This window comes from Penicillium pulvis (genome assembly GCF_028828015.1).
Source record: "Penicillium pulvis strain IBT 33274 chromosome Unknown scaffold_8_segment0_segment0, whole genome shotgun sequence".
Taxonomy (NCBI): domain Eukaryota; kingdom Fungi; phylum Ascomycota; class Eurotiomycetes; order Eurotiales; family Aspergillaceae; genus Penicillium; species Penicillium pulvis.
The window spans coordinates 2,789,214-2,807,240 of record NW_026643080.1 but is presented as its reverse complement, the minus strand read 5'-3'; the positions used below and the strand labels follow the sequence as shown (position 1 = coordinate 2,807,240).

Here is an 18,027-nt window from a genome sequence, read left to right as displayed (position 1 = left end):
GAAGGGAGATTGGTGTTCTGTTAATCTACAATGATACCCTCGAAAATGAAGCATGTTTGTGACTACATATAACATTAGATTATGCCTAGGTCAGTTTTGTCTTTCAACCTTTTCTACGATCCTGCAACTTGAAGCTTGTACAGTGATTACAGCGGTTCGGATAAGAATGTACGAAACGATATATATGAATTTCTTCTGTATTCAGTCCATAACTTATTGATTCGTCTTCTCTTGCTCGCCCGCCGGCGATTCATCCACAGCCATATGACTGCGCAATCCATCCTTGTTGATTCTCATTGCTTCGGCAATCTCGGCTTCACCTTCTCTGAGAAGATGCTTGCCACGCCCTTGCTCAAAACGTTGTCTGCGCTTGTCTTCTTCAACCCGTTTCTCACGCTCTGCCAGCGCTTTTTCGCGCTTCTCGCGTTCTCTTCGTTTCCGATCAAATTCTTCTTGTTCTTCCGGAGTCAACTGCACTTCTGGTGCCGGAGGCAATGTAGATATGTATGCCTCAATCAAGGGATCACGAACTCTAGGCGGCAGCGCGATGTATCGAACGTCAGTTATAATAACTGTTGGGAGAGCCTCAAGGCTTGACGACTGGTTGAGACCATGCAATGGTGCAGACTTGAGTAGGGCAGAAAGATCTGATTTTCGGGTGCTTTCAGAAGCCTTCAGCCGTGAAATATAGTCACGGTAGAACTTTTCTCGATCCTTGTCATGAAGTTGCGAGTCCTTCATTTCTGGCTCTTTTCGAAATTTGCGCTTGAACTCGGGCCAGTATAGCTTTGGTGTCGCGTGCTCTTGGAGGAAAGCTAGGTACTTAATGCGTGGATCTTGCTTCTCCTGGTTTTTCTTGCGCTCTTGGACATCCTTTGCACGGTCTTTGCTCCAGTTTGAGAATATTTCTCGTCTAGTTTTCATATTCGAGGGCGCAGTGTATCTGGAGTCCTCGATGATACGACCTTCCTCGATAATCTTTTCCCATGTCGTAAATGGGTTGATCTTGTAGTCGTCCAGCAAATCACGAAATAGAGCTTCAGCGTCAGCTTCGGTCAGTGGAAGGCCCTGTGTTTCCCACTCATCCTCTCCAAGCTCGCCATATTCGCCAGGATCCAAACCGTAATCTTCGCCCATGGCGGCTAGTTGATATTCCATGTCTTCCTCGGTGAATTCGACGGGCTGATTTTGTACGCCTTCGCTCTCGGTGCGCGGACGCTTTGACGGCTGGCCCTCATCGTCTTCACTATCCGTCACCTCAACCTCCTCGTATTCATCGCTATCTTCCACGCGTTCTGGAGCTTCCACTGCTGCGCGGATTTCTGGAGTGGCCTTATCATCGATAGCCGGTCCTGGTTTCGCCTTAGAGATTTCTGCCTTGCGCGGTTCTTCCGGTTCCTCGCCGCGCTCGATTCTCGCTTTCTTCTCGCGCTCTAGCCGGTCAAACTCAGTGACGGCCTTGAGTACTTCCTGTGGAAACTTCCAGAAGCTCTCGTTGGTCTCGGGGTTATGAACGAAACGCCGACCTAATTTGGTCTTCACGAGAACCCAAGGCCCACAATCAGGAATGGGATGCTTGGACTTTGGACGATCTTGAGGCTCCCGACGACCACGGTCTTGATATCCTTTCCCACCACGGAACGCGCCTCGTCCCTGACCGTGCTGTGAGTAATGTTGGCCATACTGTGCTGTCCCAGGTTGGTAGCCCGCAGGGCCATATGGCGTTGAGGAGAAAGGTGGGAGTGTTTCGGGCGAATAGGCCGGAGCTGCCGGTGATGCTTGGTGGCCGGCCGGCGCAGTATGAGGTGGTTGCGCTACAGGTCTGGTATATGTCGACTGTTTCGTAACTGTGTTATAAAAGTACAAATGACCTACAGACTCACAGTTAGAGACATCATTCAAGAGGTTTTTAGATGCGAACGTACCAGTAGGCGCTCGATGCTCCGTCCATCCTGCAGGCAGGGGAGGTGGAGGGGTATATGTGGACTTAAGCATCTTTCAGCGGTCAAAATTGATCTTGAGCTGTGAGAGAACGAGCAAAATGCCCTGTTTGATGAGTCAATCTTAAAGCAAAAGCTGCGACGAAGCTTCGGTGTGGTGAGGTGGTCCGAGCTTAGCGGATGGATGACAGAGGACGCGCCAGGGCGAGTTGCCTGGAACTTCCTAGAGCTCCATCTGCACCTCCGACCGACCTTCATCCCCACTCCAATCCTCCACGATCTTCTCTATTCCCTCACCTTCAGACCCTTTGCGTTCTTACTTATATGCACCATGTCTCGGCGATATGATTCACGGGTGAGTTCGGTTGGGCCTTTCACTACAGCTCCCGCTAACCTATGACGCTGATGGATTAGACCACCATCTTCTCCCCAGAGGGTCGACTCTACCAGGTCGAATACGCCCTCGAGGCCATTTCTCACGCCGGTACTGCCCTTGGTATCTTAGCCAAGGATGGAATTGTCCTCGCCGCCGAAAGGAAGGTGACTAGCAAGCTGCTGGAACAGGATACCTCCGCTGAGAAGCTCTACACAATCAACGAGTAAGTAAACATCAATCTGATAGGAAATGTGCAGTTTTTTCCTTTTCCATCTGTCGCATGAGCTAAAACCACTCCAAGTAACATGATCTGCGCCGTCGCCGGTATGAACGCTGACGCCAACATCTTGATCAACTACGCCCGGCAAAACGCCCAACGCTACCTCATCACCTACAACGAAGACATTCCTTGCGAACAGCTTGTGCGTCGACTCTGTGACTTGAAGCAAGGTTATACCCAGCACGGTGGTCTCCGTCCGTTCGGTGTGTCATTCATCTATGCTGGTTGGGATCACCTCCGTCAATTCCAGCTGTACCAGAGCAACCCCAGTGGGAATTACGGTGGTTGGAAGGCCACAAGCGTTGGTGCCAACAATGCTAGCGCACAGAGTCTGCTTAAGCAAGACTACAAGGAGGATCAGACATTGCAGGAGGCCTGCGCCATGGCCGTCAAGGTTCTGAGCAAGACGATGGATTCCACAAAGCTGAGCAGTGAGAAGAGTGAGTTTCACACCCTGCATGATTATTTGCTCCCATTTTATCTCGTTGGTGTGACAAGAGGCTAACCCGTATTTACTCCTTGTCAGTCGAGTTCGCAACGGTGGGCAAGACCCAAGATGGAAAGATTTACCACCATCTATGGACTGCCGATGAGATCGATGCGCTCCTACGGGACCAAGGGCTGGCCAAGGTGGACGATGAGCCTGAGGCTGGTGACATAAAATAGAATAATACCTTGACTTGTGTTTTCAGATAACTTGGAAATCAAGAACGGCACTTCTTTTCTCAGCCCTTAATCTTTCATACTTTCTACACTCCAGGACCGTATTCTAGCCTGATATGGTGCTGCTGCTGATTCCTGCAGTGGGTGCAGTTCGTGACGTGGCATACATACAGCAGCCGGGTCTTGACACCCAATCTGTTGCATCTTCCGGAGGGTGTTTGTTGGATCAAACACTGGTACACGTAGGTAGGGTCTGGTGGATAGGCAGGGTCTAAATGAAGTGTCAGTGTCAACGAGGTAAACTCTCCGATCATGCACCGGGGCCGTGTGCTACATATAAGTCCCCGAGTCCGCCACCCTTTTTCCTGTATTTCACTCAGCAGGATTAGGACTAAGGGTTTATACTGTTTAGTGGAACCCTGCCGCATCCTGAGGGCACGCGGTAAGGACAACGATCCATGTATATCCAAGCATAATCAGGTAGGCATATTGCGATCAAGCTCTTGCATATATCCTCATCCAATACAGCATTGCTAATCAGTTGATGCATATACTAAACATGAATTCTGGGGGACATGCGAGGATGGATCGGCTGGGTCCCTGGATGATATTTTGGAACAATGCCATTCAAGCTATGTGCTTCCCGCTGGCCTAGCCTAGTATGGCTGCTGATTGTTGCCCAATTGTTGTGCATATGCCTTCACCTGAAACGGCTTACTTAAGATTTATACTACACACGTGACCAACCCAAATGAGGGGGTTTCACAGCTCGCGGGGCCAGCTATCCTTCTCTTTGACCGCATTGATTAGTTTCTGGCGTTTTTTTCTTCTTCAAGGTGAAATAACCAGTTACTTGATCTCTTATACAGGCTGCAGTCACCTATTATTCGGGAATATGCAGCAAAAGCCCCTCTTTCCTCACGGGTCCGTCTCAGCGAACCGCTCACCCAAAGAAAACACGGCGCTTATGGGATGACTAGGCTCCATTGATATATTCATTGGACACCAGCAGCCTATGAATACAGAGAAATAATATGGTTGAACCAATGAGAAAATTTTGTTCAAATTCTTCAGACCCTCTGGTGTCATACTGCCCATCACAGTGCAGAAACTCGATTCAGACTTGATGTCACAGAACATGTGCTGTACGTGGTGAAACATGAAACGCCCCAAGGAAAAAGAACCACCAGCCGATGGGATGAAAAGAAGACTCCAAAAAAGCAAAAAGCCAAAAGACAATCAAGCACGAAACATGAAATCGAAAGGTCCAATCAATACACTGGCTGTTCGCTCTTGAGAACCACCGATGGTCCTCGGTCTCCGCCAAGCCCTACCTCAAAAGGGTTCTGCGTTTGTCATCCCGTTCCATTTGCAAGCTGCAAATCTCCTTGTCCAGTTCCTTGATGAGAGTTTTGGACCGATCCATTGAGGCAATCAAAGTCGCCCCCTCACGTTTCCACCTTTCGAGCCGGTCGACCTCGGCGCTTCGCCGCCGAAACTTGGTCTCGATCTTCTCACAAATACGGCACTTAGTGGGCTCGTTTTCGGTCAGGTTGACGAGTTTCATTCCGCATGTTTCGCCGGTGCGGTACTCATAATTGCATCGATGAGCGAAGCTAGTCCAGCTCCAGTCCCCACAAGAGAATCGTTTCTGGTTGTAAAAACACATGTCTGCCATATCGCGTTAGTGCTGTTCGATCATCAGGTCCCATCAAACTTACTTCCTGTCGGAACCAAAGCTCTTGTTTCAGGATGAATCCAGGTGTGTGATTGGCCTTTGCAAGATTGCCCAAGTTCGCTTGACAGGCTTGATAGGCTAACTTGTGACCTTGTTGATTGACAGGCCTCTCAGGAGAGGGCCAAAGGGGTTTGAAACAGAGTGATTTAGAAGAAAAAAAGCTTTTCTGAGGAATATCTATGGACCTGCCCTGCTGATCTGAGACTTTGATTTTGAAACCCAGGGGGATGATTTTAAAGTCCATGAGCATCTAGGGGATCCGAATGCCCTATTTATGTTTCGGTCGATATTTGCATGTCACCAGCTGGGTCTCCCAGAAACCGTGGCCCTCTACCTGATCGACGCTGACCGGTGCGGGACGGCTTATCGTCCGTGTCTCTCATTCATCAGATTCCACCTTGCAACCTGGTTCTACTGAATCCGGTTGGCTGTCAGCAGTTCTTTGGATAGTGGGGACTGTAAGATGCCCAAGTCTTCTCGGATGGAGCCACACCAAAGACGAACCGTTGCTTCAAGCATGCATGCACCTCTTTTTCTTTTTCTGGCCGTGGCGACTTTTGTTCCCATCATGATGTACGAGGATGGAAAATCCCTCAATTCATGGCTGCGGCCATCCATTTTCCAGTCTCGACTACTGCAACTATGCCGTCGCCAGATTGCCTTTCCCCGCTCTTCAGGTGGATATCGTTCGCATGGAGTCAGGCTCCTGTGATGCTGTTACGTTCCGCATAGACGATCCTGCATAATTGAGGTGCTCTCGGCCGCCACCAGCTGTCACCTCGATACAAGATCAGACGCAACCGTTCAGGGATAACCTTGTTCTATACAGAGAAAAAAAACTAATGTCATTTCCCAATGTGACAGGACTGCACGTCCCCTGTGACTCCACCGGGATGAGATTTCCTACTTTCCACCATTCATGCCCGATGTTGCCACCCTTGATTGGTTCAATATATCATTTATCGTGAGCTTTGACTCGGCCGGCCGTCCGAAAGCTTTCTATCGTCCACAGGAAATGCCATTCGGCGTTGCCGTGTGTATGATTGCATGCGTATGCACATTCACATCATTGCCTCCCCCTCCCCATCCACCCCTAGCCTCTGGCTAGTGTTATGTTTCCTGCATTTATTCATTGGGCCAAAAGCATGATGAATATTCCATGGTTTCAGCTTGGGATTGCGACCCAACCTACTGCTCGCTCTCTTTTATTCTATGGCCGAGCTTTTCGTTGCAAGGATATCAGAACGGAGACTTGGTCTTCGTTCCACACCTGCCGCACATTTCCGCTCCGTGTCTGTCAGCCAATGGTCCTTCACCCGGGTGGCAACAGTCGCGTCACTGAGGCTCTATTATTGGTACCTCCTGCACCCAGGGACACGGGCCACAGAATTGGGTTTTCTCTCTCTCGCTTGATGCATTGTCCACTCGGGGTTTGGACGGGACCGGATCCATCTTCGTTCAGCTGATCTTTCAAGCCTGCAGAGGAGGGATCCTGCATCTGGCCCCGCTCATGTGTATGGTTCATCGTCATACAATTGCTTCTTTGGGCGAAAATGATAGGACCTGGATGCCGTGCGGCCTCCCCGTCGCAGACACGAACCGTGACACCTCCCACATATTGCTGAACCACATGCAGCTGCACCAAAGCTCGGAGACTCTGACGTGGCACATCACTTTTGGCTCGGTGCGCTGATTTCTGTGAATGAGGGCTGGCTGGAAGACCGTGGGTCGAAGACTGCAAATCTTTGGAGGTCTTGGAGGCTCCACACGAGAGCCAGGCTTCCATCCCTGTCATTCAAAGAGTTGGTGCACGAGTGTTGCTTTCTTCGGTCAAAGATTGAAGTGGCTGCATTGCCTCTACTTGTCAACGCACAGATCCGCTCGAGGGGGATACCCAGCGATACGACGCACGATGATCGGAGGCGGCCGCTCACAATACGTCCCATGCCTGCATTCAGGATGGCAATCCATGGCAAGATGTTGAGTTGGCACCCGGCAATCCCTGACATGCGGCGAACAGCCTCAGTGGGCACAGCCTTGGGAAGCACTGATCCAATTTCTGCAATGAACTGGTTGCATCAGCCCGAAAATACTCGAATCAGCTTCTCAAGCCCCCCTGCCTTTTTCTCTACGCCCCGTATCACTACCGAAATGGTCTTTCCTTGGGTTTGTCTTGCGCGGTCCGGGACCTGCCTCTGGCCAGGATCAGGGCCAAAAATAGTGGAAAAAGCGTAAAAATGATTTCTGCCCAACAAGCGAAGTTACCGGAGGAATTTCCAGAGAATTAGAGATCATAATAGTACCATCGTTGACTGATTTCATGTGCTATTGTCTCCGGCTATCCGGACTACAACGTTGAAATTGGATTCTCGGACCCGCATACATGCTCCCACACTGCTGGGCTCCTCTGATCCCGTGATCTTAAAGTGAACGGAGGCTCCCGCACCACCAACGCGCATGCTTCTTCTGCCAGGTGACAAATGGTGGCCGGCCGTAGAAGCTTTGGGATTCCAGAGCGAAAAGGCGACTGCCCCGAAACCAGGTCAACGCAATCAGATTGGACGACCGGGCATGGCTTTCTCACTTGCAGCCGAACCTAGCGGCCAATGACAGGCCCTGTTTGGGATGCCGGCCATCTGCAGCTAACAGATAAATCCCCACCTCGATATACCTATTGCGAATGGTGCATATCATGGACTCTTACGCCGAGTCTGGCTAAGCCCCGATGGCCCATTGGTCGACTAGGATCCTTCTCGCCGCGGTCCCTCGCATCTGCATTCACCCCGGTGCCATCCTCTCCACCCCGGTGCACTTGGTCCCGCATACCATTTTGGCACATGTCTAACTTCGCACAGGATCTGCATATTTCGTACTTCTGCCAATCCCGGCTAAAGCATGCCGATCTTTAGATCATTTCTATGTGCCCAGGCTTTCATTAGGCACCCATATGATACCGGCGAGAGACCGGTCAGGTATAGTTATCTAAGTTCCCGGCATGTATTCCGTGGAATTGAGTTCGCCATCCATGGACCCTCTTGGCATGCTATAGTTTGAAATTTATTACTCGTACGCCGGGACACAATCAAAACAATGATTATGCAACCCGTTATTGAGATCAGATGTCGATCCTCGTGTTCCGCTTGTTGACGTGGCAGTGACTCGCTCTGACCCAGTAACCGGATTAAAAATTAGCATAATATAAGATGCAAATTGAACAGGTCATATTTTTGATTGCATCTGCGCGTTGGAATTATTACTTATATCTGGTAGAGTACATAACTTAGTGCAAAGCTCATTACTAAATCCGGTTAGCGGCTGGTGGTGACGTCAACATGATTCTTTGGCAATGATCTGAACAGGGCAGCACCAACATTGGCAAGGCATTTTAATCTTGGTTCATGAGTAAAAGAACTTCTCTCACTCAATTTCCTCCAATTCATCTTCCTGCATATTCATATTTGCCTCGCAAATTGTACCACAAGTCCAAAACTCAACATATTTAAAGTCCATCTATACAATGTGGAAGAGCCTCATCACCAGCGGCCAACAGGCCCCCCGGCGCATTTGCCACCAAACCTCCGGCCTCTGGACACGGTCCCGAACCCCAGCAACGCGGAACCCATTTAGCACATCATTGCAACTTCAGGCCGACAACAAGTCAACTCTCCAAGACCGCGAGTCGCTGAACCCCGAGCGAAACGAGGGCACCAAGTCCGGAACCGATAATGAGGTTGCCCACCATCCGGCGGCCTACGACCCGCACAATACCGCGCCAGAAAGCGAGATGGAGGCCGCGGGGAAGGAAAAACATGAGGAGGGTCAGGAACATAACCCCTTGGACGTGAGCGCTGCCAACTCTGATGTTAGTAAGTGGCGGGGACCGAAGGAAGGGGGACCTGATCGGAATGTTGATAAAGAGAGTCTGAGCGGGAAGGGAACACCGAAGAAGAACCGGAGAATAGATGTTAAGGAGGATGGAACTCATGTTTCTTACCGAGACTAAAGTATTGCTAGGTTTACTGTACCTTAATGGTCAGTCCTAGCGGTCTACAGTCTATTAATTTAGAAGCTCAAGAGCATCTGAAAATGTATTTGTCAGCTACCTAGGTCACTATTCATGATTGTAAATTAATCTGTCTGGTGATCCCTTTTGCAAACAGTCCATATAGGTCAATAATGACTTCAATGTAACAATTGAGTGATAGAGAATCCGAAAATCGAGCATGGTGGGCTACTGGCAGTAGGTGTGATGTTATGGAGAACCAACAAGCCGCAGAAGAAATACCATATAACTGGTTGTAGTTGCACTCTACGACTCCAGCGGTATAGTAAACCGCAACGGTTTCTCCCCCTCTGACCCTCCTCCACTTATTACTCGACTCTATCAACCCCTCACATCCCGGCATAGCCCACGCATACTTCCTCAAAAACCCCGGCGTAGCCTCCCAGCTATCCATCCGCTCCGGCTCTCCCCAAACAATAAGGCCAGTCCGGTTAGCAGTAACCTCATCATCATCCTCCAGTTCCTCAAAAGCACCTTGGTTTCCAACTGTTAAACCAGTCACAGACGAACCCTCAGGCTGTGGAAACAAGATCGAATCCATAATATAACCCATAACATCAATGGCGAACTCCGCATGATTAAATGACCTTTCCCACTTGATAAGATTATCCCGCATAGCTGGGAATGGAAGACTGTTGATCCATGTAGAATGAGGAAGACTCATCTGAGACTGCGTTGGCGTAAGATTTCCTGGAACAGCGACATCTGGAGCTCTGGGTACCACGACCGAGAATGTAGGGAACGCTTCATCGAAACGCTCAGGCTTTCGACCTGGACGTAGTGATAGAGCTGTGCGACCTAGGAGAATCTTGTTTTTGTAAAAGCCGCGGAAAGCATTATATTGTATTAGATGTAGGAGTTGGTCGGTGGATGGATCGGTGTTGGGGTCGTAGTATTGGACCGATACCGACGGGATCACTATTGGGGCCGATACCGGTGCTGACGGAGACTGTGGACCAAAGTCTGAGTCTGAATCTGAGGTGGACGTCCTTGGCTCATTTTCGTTTGATGATGGAATGAGATGGTGGTGATAGGCTTCATCGGTTACTTCTCTCCTGTGGGTCTGCCATGGCTCGTTGGAGTCAATCCTCCAGCGGCGGACTTGGTAGGCGTCCTTCCCGAGAATATCATGTTGGTAATTTTCCTCTTGGAGGCGATTTCCTGTAGTATTGTTAATTCTGTATTTACAATGGGGATCTTTATAAGACTCACGGCGTGCTCTTTGGTTTAATCTGTTCTGAATTTTCTTTCGGAGCTTTCTTTCTTCTGCCTCGGTACAATTCCGATCCTCTGTATTCTGCATGGCGAGAGCCATAAGATTTGCCATATTTATGCTTTAGTACTAGAAGAAAGGAAGATGCTTTCTTAGAGGACCAGAAACATAAGCAGTACCCGGTGGATCGCGCTAGTCCGTAATAGGGAAAAAAGGTCAGCCGGGCTTGGACTAACCCAATATAGACAAAAGCGTCAGCCATACTAGAGAAGTATAGCGAGACGAACATATAAAAAGATGCCTTTTCACCCTCACTTCTGCATCTGAGCAGTCCATTACACTTGCACATTCAAACAAAGTCCTGAATCTTCTTCTACATACAATGTCTCGCTACGCTGCAGTTCATGCCAATCCCCAGGGCCTTGGTGATGCCCGACCCACAGCAATGCAAATCATCAATGACGAGGCACTGGAGGGAAACCTCGTCAACAAGGTCATTGTCATCACTGGTGTCTCCTCTGGAATTGGGATCGAAACCGTGCGCGCCCTCGCCACCACTGGAGCACGACTATTCCTAACAGCCAGGGACCTGTCCAAAGCAAAGACAGCCCTTGGAGACATCTTCGATGCCACAAAGATGGAGCTCGTCCATATGGACCAGGCATCCCTCGACAGTGTCCGGGCTGCCGCTGCTGCAATTCTCTCCAAGACAGATCAAATCACGATCCTCGTGACCAATGCCGCCATCATGGCCGTCCAAGACCGTCAACTGACAGAGAACAATTATGAGCTGCAATTTGCAACCAACCATCTGTCCCATTTCCTCTTTTTCAACCTACTGAAGCCTTCCCTTCTAGCTGGGTCATCGGCGGGTTTCCAATCTAGAGTCGTTGTGGTATCTGCTGCTGCGCATCGAGTCGTCACTCTCAATGACTCGGAGAACTACCATTTCCAGAAGGGCGGCTATAGCCCCTGGGCCGCTTATGGCCAGTCAAAGCTTGCGAATACCTACATGGCCAATGAGATTGAGCGTCGCTATGGTTCGAGTGGTTTGCATGCTACTAGTCTTCATCCTGGTCTTATTGCCACGGGCTTGTCGCAGCATTTGTCTGAGCAGGAGATTGGTGCGATGCTACAGAACAAATTTATGCTCAAGATGCAGAAAAGTGTGGAACAAGGAGCTGCTACTACTGTGTGGGCTGCCGTTTCTAAGGAGCTGGAAGGCAAGGGTGGTCTGTACCTTAATGATTGTGCGGTTGCTGAACGTGGTGAGGATGATGGTATTCCTGCTCTTGGGATGACTTCCAGCAGCACATACAATCCTGAGGAAGAGGCTAGACTTTGGAAGGACTCCTTGGAGATGGTGGGGCTGTGAAAGGATAGTTGAAATGCGCATAGTGATCGATTACATATTGAAGCTCCCGACTCTGGATATGTCAAATTGTTGGAGAGGAGTTAATGATCTTGAATAGCGCATAGGTACTAAATTGACACTGTTATGGGGAATAAAACATCAGGCATGCCGATCGTACGTTCAAAAAGAAAAGAAAAAAAGACATAAAAATCACAAACAAAGCAGATAATCACTCCTTAGCAATATCAATAATGGACTTCCCCTCAATTAGCCAAACCTTCTCAGAACCAGCAGGAACCTCCCCCTTCAAGGCCTTCAATCCAGCCTTAACAGCAGCCTGACCAATAACATCCGCCTCCTGAGCCCAAGAATCCTTCAGACTAGAGTGAAGTTTCCCAGCCCATCCAGCAACAAACCGAATGGCAGCCTCAGCTGGCCGACTCTCCTGCCTCGTCCCAGCAATCAACCCAGGCCGCAGAATAACCATCCGCTCAAATCCAAGCGCCTTGATATCTTCCTCAATATCGGCCTTCATCCGCGAATACGGGAACGAAGAGGTCTTGCTCGCGCCAGTGCTGGAAATCAGCACACACACCTTGACGCCGGCATCGTGGGCTGCGCGCGCCAACTCGACATTCAGACCATGCTCGATCTTGTACTGGTTCTCGAAGCCGCCAGCTGCCGCTTTGGTGGTGCCGAAGGCTGAGAGGAAGATGTCGGGTGTTGGGGTGAGGGCTGAGAGTTGTTCGGACCACTTCGAGCTATCGTCGGAGACGAAAGTGGTCAGCTTTGCGGGCGCGTCAGATGCCGCTGCTGGAGTGCGGCGGGAGATTGTGTCGACGCGGCTGACGGCGGAGCTGGAGATAAGGCTGGTGAGGATGTGGGATCCCTGCGCAGGATGGTTAGTGGGGGTTGCGTCTTTGTGGAGTCGAGGGGATAATGAACTTACCACCATGCCCGTACATCCAATTAGTGCTGCGTTCGCCATACTTGTTTAATTTTCAGAAACTTCAGGTTTGGGGTTTGAAGTGAAGCTGACGGCACAGATGGTTGCACCTTGCGATTTCGTCATTATGGAGCTAATCCTAATCGGGCAATATGCATAGAGCTTAAGGAGCGCGGTAATTGAACACCACAAGATTAGTTGAACACCACGCTATTTCTACATCCGGTATGGCGCAGTAATTGGAATTCAGAAAAAGCCGCTATCTCAAGTATTCAAGTACATTGCATCGCCTCGCTTAATTCACGTCAATACAAGAGATGACGCTTCATTAGAGTCATAATATAAGTAATAAAAGGTAGCTTAATGATATCACTCTTTTATCACTTTCACATTCCAGCGTAGTCTACAGAGTAACGTGAGCAAGCAGGTACCTGGGTATGTACTCAACAATATTACTCTCTGAGTCTTGGATACTGCGCTGCTTTGAATGCGGTTAGTGAGGATGTTCAACTAATCCTGTGTTGTTCAATCAAAAAGCTCCGAGCTTAAAAATGTTTCAAAAATATTAGTACCGTCTTGTGCACACTTGAGTGTGAGTGTTGGGGAAAACAAATCTTAGCCAAGGCCGATCAGAGCTCGCGTATGTATTTAAACTATTTTGAAGTTGCAAGTCGACCTCCCATGGATGAGACTGTTGTCGCGCACTCGCTTGAATCGAGAAGATAAAATCACTTACGTAATCAATAAGTCAAGAGGAGCAGGAGAAACGATAGAAGCTAGGAAGAGGTTGACAGTCTGAGCTAACAAGCAGATCTATCAATAGAAGGAAGCTAACGTATCCCACGCGCTAGCGGTCTGAGAGGGCTACCCTCAACACCATAGCAAATGCGATAAGTTAATACCAGCACAATCTAGTATTGGGATTTGAGTACCATGAACAGAGTCACGCGATTACAGGCTGACAAGGCAGACAGGAAAGGACCTTGAAAAGCTGGCGGATTTAGGCCATACAAGAATAGAAACACATCGTCTCAGAGGTCTCAAAACTTAGTTCGAAGCTCGGGATCAACATCCCGCAAGACAGAAATGATCTCCGCCCATACCTTCTTCCTCACGGCCGCTGCTTCATCGCTCGTCACAATGGTACCAGGACTAACGCGCATGTCAGTACCTAAAGCTTCAAATTTTTAAGCTGAATGCCTTACTCTGCAATAGCCTGGTTCTCCAACCACTTCCCATGAGTCTCCACCCCTTGAGTCACGGCATGTAGAAGGGTTTTGCTACCATTCTCGACTGTCCTGGCAATCAAAGCCTGCACCAGCTTCAGGATCCACGGCGCCTTCTCCCTAGTTAGGAGATCCGACTTGCAAAATCCAGGGGTCACGGCATTCACAATGACGAGTGGCTCTCGAAGTTCATCGCGAGGTACCAAATCCGCAATTTGCATGGTGATGAAGATATCCATCAGCTTAGTGACACCATAGCGCTCGGTAGCTCCCCCCATGGCTTGGGATTTCCTCCACTGTTCCTCGCCGTTCAGAAGAGAAAGAATGGAATCGACAGACCTTTCAGGGAACTTAATTGACTTATGGATATCGCTAGTGAGGACAGCCAGATGCGGTCTGGCCGAGGAATCTCGGTCTCTCGTGCGTAAGAGCAGTGGCAAGAGCGACAGACTCAGCAGTGTAGTCGACAGCACATTCACTTGTATCCCTCTTTCCCATCCATCACTAGTAGTAGCATATTCGACCGAGGCAATGCCAGCGTTCATAATAGCCATATCAAGCTGACCTCCGTCTGAGACGTATTGACGGGCTCTAGCTACGAACGCTTGAACACTATCGAATGATTCTAGATCGATGGGCCACACGAGAACCTTCTGCTTGTCGGTGCAGCCGGTGCTTGCTTCGATGCTCGCTTTGGCCTCCTCACCTTTGCTCAGAGTGCGCACACCCATGATGACGGTGCCAGCTCCCAGAGCAAGTGCATGGCGAGCAGCTTCTCGACCGAGGCCGGTATTAGCGCCGGTGATGAGGATAGTCTTGCTCTCGATGACCGAGGCATGTGGTAGAGTCAATTTTGTAAAGAGTAAGCCGTATAATCCTGCCATGATGATAGTTTTAAACAGACTGCATGAGATAAGAGTTGGGACTGCCTCAAAATGATGATGACGCCGCGTATATGTTATATATCGAGAAATGAGAGTTGGACATCCTGTGAAAGCTTTCTGTACCAAGCTCTGCCTTAAGTATGGGGCGCCGTATGAATCAAAGCAATCAAAGAGTTATGTCCGAGCCGGGGCCTTATATCCGTAGATGCCGATTGCAATTGGCTTCTCGATTCGCTCTTTTGTCAAATGATTGCTAGCATGGCCTGTCTTAGGAGGAATGAGAGCAGATCTCTAAGATCCACTAGTGTCCGGATCGGCGACATTGTGGGGCCAGATTTACACGCTACGGAGTCGGATAGAAATCCGCCCGCTGCCAGGACAGATCTGTGATTGGTGCATGTCCCTTTCATCACGTGTGGGTAACGGAGTCGGATGGAAATCGACCCGCTTTATTCAACAAGCTCCGCGATAAGATCCCTATTTCGTCACGTGGTGCTCTATATCCAATACTGCAAGGCCATGGGAATTGATATAAACAAGATTGTGACACTGGAGAAATTGTACAGCTTCATCAGAAAGTCAAATAAAGAGTGCCTGCACGCGAAACTAAATTGAATTCATAATTACCATGTGACTAATTTCCATCCATGGCTGCTCTGATGATAAAACCGGGGACCAATTCCTTCTCATAATGGTAAATGACACATATCCAAGTAAGTTCCACATGGGTGAGAATATAATCAGCCCGAGGGCCCCAATATCTACGGATTGCCATTCTGCCACCGGGTTGCCATCGTCAGCAACTTTTGCCGGATGCCGAGGGTAAATTTGGTCCTGACATCCGTGTCAAGGAAGCTAGCACAATGACGTATCACATCAACGGAGTCGGTCAAGTGTACTGCGGCATCATCCGAGTCCGAGAATGCAGGGATGCCCCCTCGGTGGTTCAGGTAGGAGATAATAGACGGATGAGATGGCGGAAGGACGTCCAAGAGCACCGTGCCCTGCGTCTCCGTGTCACCCCGATGCGATGAGTTGACCACGTCGGCAGACACTAAGCCATTTGTCCAGGCAACCAGAGCCACTCGATATATGGCACCGGCCCACCACGGCGGCCGGATGGGCTCAGGTATTGACCGAACTTGACGCATGACCTGACCACAATGAAAATATATTTCCGTCGTGTTTTCTAAATGATGGGCGTACTGAGAGCAACGTCTCGGTGGATTATTGCCCACCTCACCTTTGTGATCGCTGCGTGCCAAAAGCTCGATTTCCGGGAAACTAACCATCGTATTGAGCATGATAAGATGATATAACATCATGTTGGATGCAGTTTCCGGGAAGGCTGTTTCATTTGAAATCTGTGTTTTGGTAAGATCATGCCACTTGCGCAGTTGTTCCTGAGCCTCTTGCACTTGCACCGCAAATAGAACAACGGACAGGTGTTGAGAGCCATTATGAGTTTGACCTCTACTCAGAGCCCTGTCTATGTTGAATCGCAGTTGCATAACCTGATTCTGAAGATGGCAGAGCAATAGTCGTAGCGTGATTGGTGAAATATGCGCCATTGAGCGGGAATCATTCGTTTCTGTGAACCAATACAACCAATCACTGAGAGAAGGAGGCATGCTGACCCGTCCATATGCGGATAGCATCACCTCAATCCATGATTTTGCGGACTTGGCGCTCCATAGGCTGTTAGGACTTGGAATGGGTGTGTTTAAACTGGTGGTGGAAAGAAACGACGTTGAGAGCATATCTCGAAACAGAGATAATTCGTGGTCCACAATGAGCCAAAAATGCGTGAGTCTGCATGGTATCAGTCAGAAAAGATCCTCAACCGGTTTGAATGACCGTATGGGCCAACTGACCTGTTAGCCCCCTCCTGTGCCTTCCATATCTCCCAGGAATGGGCGACATTATTGATAAATTCTAGCTGGGCTACCTGGGTGTCCCTGTGGCAATTTCGCTCAGCTTTCAAATGCATCTAAAAAGTCAGAAGGGTCAAATCGGATTGCAAAAGGGGTCAACTACCTCTAGGAACATCGACTTCTGATAATGTGCAATCTATACAGACAGAAAGAGGATCAATGAAAATACTCCTCTCAAGAATGGATCAGAGGTAACACTTACGTCCATCTGCCACTTGTCTCCGCTCCATGCAGAGACAATGAGATTGAGCAGTGCGCACTGAGAGACTTCATGGTCTGAAGCTAGCTTGATGTTCTTTTCAATGAGATTTCGCAGGGAAATGCGACATATCTCAACCAGTCCATGTGCAATCTTCGAGTATATCTCGTTTGCCCCAGCTGCCATGGCACCGGCAGCGAACATGAGGAGTAACAGCATGCTGGGTAAGGTAGTGTTTCTCCCTTTCATGCGTTCGTCGATGTTCAAAGCCGCAACGGGGATGAATGGATAGTAAGGCTCGCAACAGCAGAGATAGTACCGGAGCAAGATATCCAATACAGACGGCGGAGGTAGGATCAGGATGGATCCTCCAGCGTAGCCAGGCATTCTGTCATCCAAGTTTTGCAGCTCGTAAAGTTCTTGCGCCTCGTTATAGAGCCCCTGCATGACAGTGCTGAGCCTCTCCCTGATGCTTGCTGGAAGAGGTTCAACGACGACGTTGCACGCCACCGGCTGATTATGCTGAGCTGTCATATTATCGTGCCTGAGCAGGGAATGCATTTCATTCACGTGTTTGGCGGCTGTAGGTACGCATGTAGACGATGGTATGACGGGGTTGCACTGGAAAAGTGGCCAGCCTTCTAGTGCCTCTAGCTGGTCCAGATCGGAGTTTCCGTCCTCTAATAGGGGGCATGAGGGTATTGTTGGAACGTAATTATCCATTACCTCGTCTTCATCCGCCGTGTTTGGCAAAGCCTCTGATGGTATGGTGAATGGTAGGTTCCATGCAGCCATATCTGTGAGACTTGTCTTCTGAGTCGTCTGCAATGGTTCTCTAATGGGGAATGCGAAGTCAAAAGGATCATTTGAGCAGTACGGCCCCTGTTGTATAGAACCAGAGGAAAGAGGAATATTAGAAGAATATGTTTCGTCTACACCAGATACCGTCGCGATGAGTGATGCCAAAGGATCCTCTTCCAGAGCCTTTTGCGGCATGATTCGTTGCGGTATGCTTGCTGCTGAATGATTCCAGTCCATATAGATGCCATTGCCTGTCGGATAGCACGGTGCTGTTGTTCCGCGATCTCCATTGTTGGCGCTGTCGGTTACTGGCTCAGCCCTAGCGGTATCGGAATCTTTGCTGGGGTAAGAGCTTATGGATGTCGGCTCTTTCGGTCTATTGTTCAGAGAAGATCGACCTGGCTCTCGCT

The 18,027-nt window shown here is 49.4% G+C and overlaps 10 protein-coding genes across 10 annotated transcripts; 3 read left to right on the top strand and 7 right to left on the bottom strand.

The window, feature by feature from the left end:
- Nucleotides 1-213: 213 nt before the first annotated feature.
- Nucleotides 214-1,995, bottom strand: N7503_010464 (uncharacterized protein; the record flags this gene model as incomplete). The annotated part of the gene is made up of 2 exons (XM_057070010.1): nt 214-1,871; nt 1,926-1,995. 2 exons carry the CDS (start codon nt 1,993-1,995, stop codon nt 214-216), a joined length of 1,728 nt encoding a protein of 575 aa, XP_056916621.1.
- A 276-nt stretch (nt 1,996-2,271) lies between these two features.
- Nucleotides 2,272-3,262, top strand: pre9 (proteasome core particle subunit alpha 3; the record flags this gene model as incomplete). Its single annotated transcript, XM_057070009.1, has 4 exons — nt 2,272-2,295; nt 2,355-2,539; nt 2,618-3,036; nt 3,123-3,262. 4 exons carry the CDS (start codon nt 2,272-2,274, stop codon nt 3,260-3,262), a joined length of 768 nt encoding a protein of 255 aa, XP_056916620.1.
- A 1,327-nt stretch (nt 3,263-4,589) lies between these two features.
- On the bottom strand, nt 4,590-4,937 carry N7503_010462 (uncharacterized protein; the record flags this gene model as incomplete). The annotated part of the gene is made up of 1 exon (XM_057070008.1): nt 4,590-4,937. The coding sequence occupies one exon, from the start codon at nt 4,935-4,937 to the stop codon at nt 4,590-4,592; it is 348 nt and encodes a 115-aa protein (XP_056916619.1).
- A 1,372-nt stretch (nt 4,938-6,309) lies between these two features.
- On the bottom strand, nt 6,310-6,783 carry N7503_010461 (uncharacterized protein; the record flags this gene model as incomplete). Its single annotated transcript, XM_057070007.1, has 1 exon — nt 6,310-6,783. The coding sequence occupies one exon, from the start codon at nt 6,781-6,783 to the stop codon at nt 6,310-6,312; it is 474 nt and encodes a 157-aa protein (XP_056916618.1).
- A 1,731-nt stretch (nt 6,784-8,514) lies between these two features.
- N7503_010460 (uncharacterized protein) lies at nt 8,515-9,000 on the top strand (the record flags this gene model as incomplete). The annotated part of the gene is made up of 1 exon (XM_057070006.1): nt 8,515-9,000. One exon carries the CDS (start codon nt 8,515-8,517, stop codon nt 8,998-9,000), a length of 486 nt encoding a protein of 161 aa, XP_056916617.1.
- Nucleotides 9,001-9,054: 54 nt separating this feature from the next.
- On the bottom strand, nt 9,055-10,363 carry N7503_010459 (DUF3425 domain-containing protein; the record flags this gene model as incomplete). Its single annotated transcript, XM_057070005.1, has 3 exons — nt 9,055-9,077; nt 9,394-10,221; nt 10,273-10,363. The coding sequence occupies 3 exons, from the start codon at nt 10,361-10,363 to the stop codon at nt 9,055-9,057; spliced, it is 942 nt and encodes a 313-aa protein (XP_056916616.1).
- A 292-nt stretch (nt 10,364-10,655) lies between these two features.
- On the top strand, nt 10,656-11,648 carry N7503_010458 (uncharacterized protein; the record flags this gene model as incomplete). The annotated part of the gene is made up of 1 exon (XM_057070004.1): nt 10,656-11,648. One exon carries the CDS (start codon nt 10,656-10,658, stop codon nt 11,646-11,648), a length of 993 nt encoding a protein of 330 aa, XP_056916615.1.
- Nucleotides 11,649-11,856: 208 nt separating this feature from the next.
- N7503_010457 (uncharacterized protein) lies at nt 11,857-12,615 on the bottom strand (the record flags this gene model as incomplete). Its single annotated transcript, XM_057070003.1, has 2 exons — nt 11,857-12,516; nt 12,577-12,615. 2 exons carry the CDS (start codon nt 12,613-12,615, stop codon nt 11,857-11,859), a joined length of 699 nt encoding a protein of 232 aa, XP_056916614.1.
- A 998-nt stretch (nt 12,616-13,613) lies between these two features.
- On the bottom strand, nt 13,614-14,683 carry N7503_010456 (putative short-chain dehydrogenase; the record flags this gene model as incomplete). Its single annotated transcript, XM_057070002.1, has 2 exons — nt 13,614-13,725; nt 13,779-14,683. The coding sequence occupies 2 exons, from the start codon at nt 14,681-14,683 to the stop codon at nt 13,614-13,616; spliced, it is 1,017 nt and encodes a 338-aa protein (XP_056916613.1).
- A 761-nt stretch (nt 14,684-15,444) lies between these two features.
- Nucleotides 15,445-17,812, bottom strand: N7503_010455 (fungal specific transcription factor domain-containing protein; the record flags this gene model as incomplete). Its single annotated transcript, XM_057070001.1, has 3 exons — nt 15,445-16,381; nt 16,558-16,673; nt 16,820-17,812. The coding sequence occupies 3 exons, from the start codon at nt 17,810-17,812 to the stop codon at nt 15,445-15,447; spliced, it is 2,046 nt and encodes a 681-aa protein (XP_056916612.1).
- Nucleotides 17,813-18,027: the final 215 nt, after the last annotated feature.